At 46.9% G+C, this 3,547-nt stretch overlaps 1 protein-coding gene across 1 annotated transcript in view; it reads right to left on the bottom strand.

Moving 5' to 3' along the window:
* Nucleotides 1–225: 225 nt before the first annotated feature.
* MLEC (malectin) overlaps nucleotides 226–3,547 on the bottom strand; it is a 10,396-nt gene continuing 7,074 nt past the window's right edge. Inside the window, exons 2-5 of the mRNA XM_007938226.2 lie at nucleotides 2,886–3,064; nucleotides 2,134–2,310; nucleotides 1,988–2,045; nucleotides 226–455 (exon numbers count right to left, since the gene is read on the bottom strand). Coding sequence (XP_007936417.1) covers nucleotides 226–455; nucleotides 1,988–2,045; nucleotides 2,134–2,310; nucleotides 2,886–3,064 — 644 coding nt within the window. The remainder of the gene's footprint in view (nucleotides 456–1,987; nucleotides 2,046–2,133; nucleotides 2,311–2,885; nucleotides 3,065–3,547) is intronic.

Below are 3,547 nucleotides of genomic sequence, written 5' to 3'. Positions count from 1 at the left end.
AGAGGACTAGGGCTGAAGCAGGTCCGGGACCAGGTGGTGGGTGAGGGCTGCTCTCTACTCACTCGGCCTCTTTTTATCTCCTTTAATTTGTGTGTGTGTGTGTGTGTGTGTGTGTGTGTGTGAGTTTTGTTTTTGTTAATCATTGTGAAAAACACAGAAACCAAAACCAGTGTGTCTGGCTTCCTTCCCACACCCCTCCGCCCTGTTCAGGACGGTCATTTTTTCTCACAACCGGCAGAGGCAGAAGAGGGTTGGAATGAAGACTCCAAAGGCCACCAGGATGGGAAACATGAGGCTGCTGTTGTCCGAGGCATAGGGGTTGGGCGTGCGGGGGCCCGACTGCACCCGGTTCTTATTGGTCTGTCTTTTGAGATTAGACCCTTCATCATATTCTTCTTCTTCTTCCTCCTCCTCTTTCTTTTCCAATCCTGGATGAGGCTGCAGCTTTGGTACATCTGACATAAGAAAGTAAATACCATTTAAGATCCACAGCACTTAAGTGAGACCCTTATGAGCTGCAAATAAACCATAACAGATACCTGACCTAACCAGGGTCCACAGGACAGCCCAAGTAGCAGAACTAGCCTCTGGCTTACAGAACACCAGGGTACACAAGCACTGGCCTTCTCTAGATTTAGCTAAAAACGAGCGACAGCCCTGCCTATAAGGAGGCTTGGTATCTCCCCTTCCTCGTCTACTGCTTTCAGAACCCTAAGAGGGCCAGACTAGACAGAGACAATGCCCTGACACTCAAAACTGAACCTTTTTCAAGTCCCCTCTCTTCCACAACCCCAGTCCCTTTTTTAAAAAAAAGTAATATTTTACTGTGTTTAAGGTGAAAGTTGATGCAGCGAATTAGGCTCCCATTTAGCAATTTCTACACAAATCATTTCATGATACTTGTTCCACTCTTCCTCGCCATGTGTCATCACTCTCATTCACACTGCTCTGGCTGTACCATTCTCAGTATTCTAGTTTCCTTGAGCCTTTACCTTCTCACCCCACATTCCCTTCTGACTCATCCAGCAACTAACTTGGAGCTGATCTGAGTTAGTTAGAGCTGATCCACAGGGTTCTGGGTTCTGAGCACACACAGCCCCTCTGCCCTAGCTCCTTCCTAGAAACTCCAGCACAAATCTGTTTGATGGCAAGACACTGTGCTAGATATCAGATCTGCACTTTGGGGGACATCAACACAACAGCATGAAATCCTCAGTGCTTTTAGGATGAGTTAGGAAAAGACACAGAGGAGGGTTAGGGATAGCAACTACTAAAACACAAGCTTTCTCTGCAAAAATCATCCTGGGAGGTGGGAGCGGAGCTGCTGCATTGTAAATTTTGGTCAATGACATGAGACAAAGTATATGTGAACTGCTGTATGAAAAGTGAATTTACTCTGTAACTCTTCACCCAAATCCTAAAAAAAAAAAAAAAAAATCATCCTGGGAAGAAGCAGCCACTATAATCTAAACCCTGACAGGAAAAAAAGATACCCTAAGGCTGGATCCCAAGGACATTAATTAGTAAACTTTTGTCCTAGTGTGGTCTAGCAATGCTGCAAGCTTTCAGATCTTACCAAGACTTTAAAGGACTCTCCCTTTTGCCTCTTCCCTTTGCCCCCAGGAAATAGATGTCAAACAAAAAAACAGAATAAGGACATGTTTTAGAAGATTCCTAATGATTATAAGGGTCAGCACACACCAGTGAGTACCATTATTAATCCAATTTAACAGTGAAGCTAAAGGAGTTTGTTCAGGACTAAAGAGCTGATTAAACGGCAGCAGCACCATGTGAACATAGATCAAAGCTGGTGGCTGGTGGCTAGCACATGCTCTACTTCGCCCCCATCTGTCTGACTCTGCATTCCCCACAATTTGTCTTTAAATAGGTGTTTCCAAAATAGTGACCAGCTGAATTTCCCCCTCAAGGGGATACTCAACCGTATCCTTCAGCCCAAGTCGAAAAAGCGGGTCAAAACAGGACTTACCATCCACCGTCCCGGACATGATGTACAGTGCACAGACTTTGGGATTGTCATAGTATCCCTAGGAAACGGGAAATAGCCATCAGCCCAACACAGCAGCAAATTGTCCCCTGTGCCCTCTCTTCTGAGCCCCTCCTCAGTCATATTACCTTGACAAACTCAATGTAGAGTTTCCCTGTGAAGGTGGACACCTCCCCCTGGACACTCAGCTTCCCCTTTCTGATGCTCATAGGGATAATTTCATCATGAGCTGTGCTGTGCCCAACACGGTCAAAGATGTCCAAGTCCTTCACCACCACGTGGCCGTTCAATCGCACATCAAACACCTTCCAGGAGTAGAAAAAGCAATAACATCAAAACCATCCGCTTAACATCGCTTCAGTGGTTAGATATTGTGCACCTGCCCAGGTTCCAAGTTCAAATATCATTGAAAAAACAATTGGGCTGGATACACCCCAGGGTGGCTACAGTCCTTTACCTGGGCTAAATCAAAACCCCTCACTGCCAAAGGTCTTACCCTTGCCTTAAGGGACAAGGGATACAAACAAAAAGCTCAGCATGAAAAGAAGGGAATTCACAGAAAGGCACAGAAAAAAAGAATAAGGTTAAAAACAAGGCGGTGCTAAAAACCAAGGGTGGGGAAGTATCCAGGAGGGCCTTAAAAAAGGACCAGTTGGTGACCAAGAAGTAGGATTCTGGTGTTGCCTTCTGTCACCAAACTCTGAGGCAGCTTCATGGGCAAGGGGACACAGCTTCTCTGGGGACAGAAAGAATCCAGCTTTCCTTCTAAGCTATATGTTTCTCACTTCTGAAGAGGCTCTTACTCTCTGGCCTATAGCATAGGACTGTCCCAGACTGGCAATGTCTCACTGACCAAGCAGGGGGCCTGACCAGGCCTCACCTTCTGCTGGGACTGTGCAAAGTAGACCTCAGCAAACTTCAACACCAGCACGTAGTCCCCCTCCTCCTTGATGGGCACTTCGTAGCCAAAGGTCTCCTCATTGTACCTCTCAGTTTGATACAGGATCTGGTCCTCAGGGTTGGAGCGCAGGATAGGCAGTTTCATGCCGTAGTCTGAGGCTAGGGACAAAAGACAAAGAGAAACCACATCAGAGGCAAAAGACGAAAGAAAAGCAGAGACCCCAGAACCACCAGAGGCATTTCCCCAGTAAAGCTAATAACCCGCCCAGTGCAAGGGGCCACCCTCTCTGAACCTGGCTCCACACAGACCAGACACAAAGGCATCAGGACACAAAGGGTATGGAGGCCATTACCAAGGCAGAATAAAATGAAAAGAAACTTCCCACTAATTGCCCCAACAGCCCCCATAACCTTCAGGGCAGGTCCTTTTGAAAGCACATTAAAATAACTTTCCCAAAGAGCAGGGAGAGTGATGGGAACAGAGCAAACCTGCCTCCTCATTAGCAAAGCCCACTGCCTGGTTCCGGAGGGAGTGCAGTCAGGGAAACCTCATAAAACGAGGGGGATGGCCAGGAACTCCAGGCGCAATGATTACCCTCAAAGGTGGTTTTTCTCTCATTCAGAAAAGCCCAGGGTCTAACA

The sequence above is a fragment of the Orycteropus afer genome, unplaced genomic scaffold (assembly GCF_000298275.1).
Source record: "Orycteropus afer afer isolate SDZICR_OR568_19922 unplaced genomic scaffold, OryAfe1.0 scaffold00048, whole genome shotgun sequence".
Lineage (NCBI taxonomy): Eukaryota > Metazoa > Chordata > Mammalia > Tubulidentata > Orycteropodidae > Orycteropus > Orycteropus afer.
This window is presented reverse-complemented; position numbering and strand designations above follow the sequence as displayed.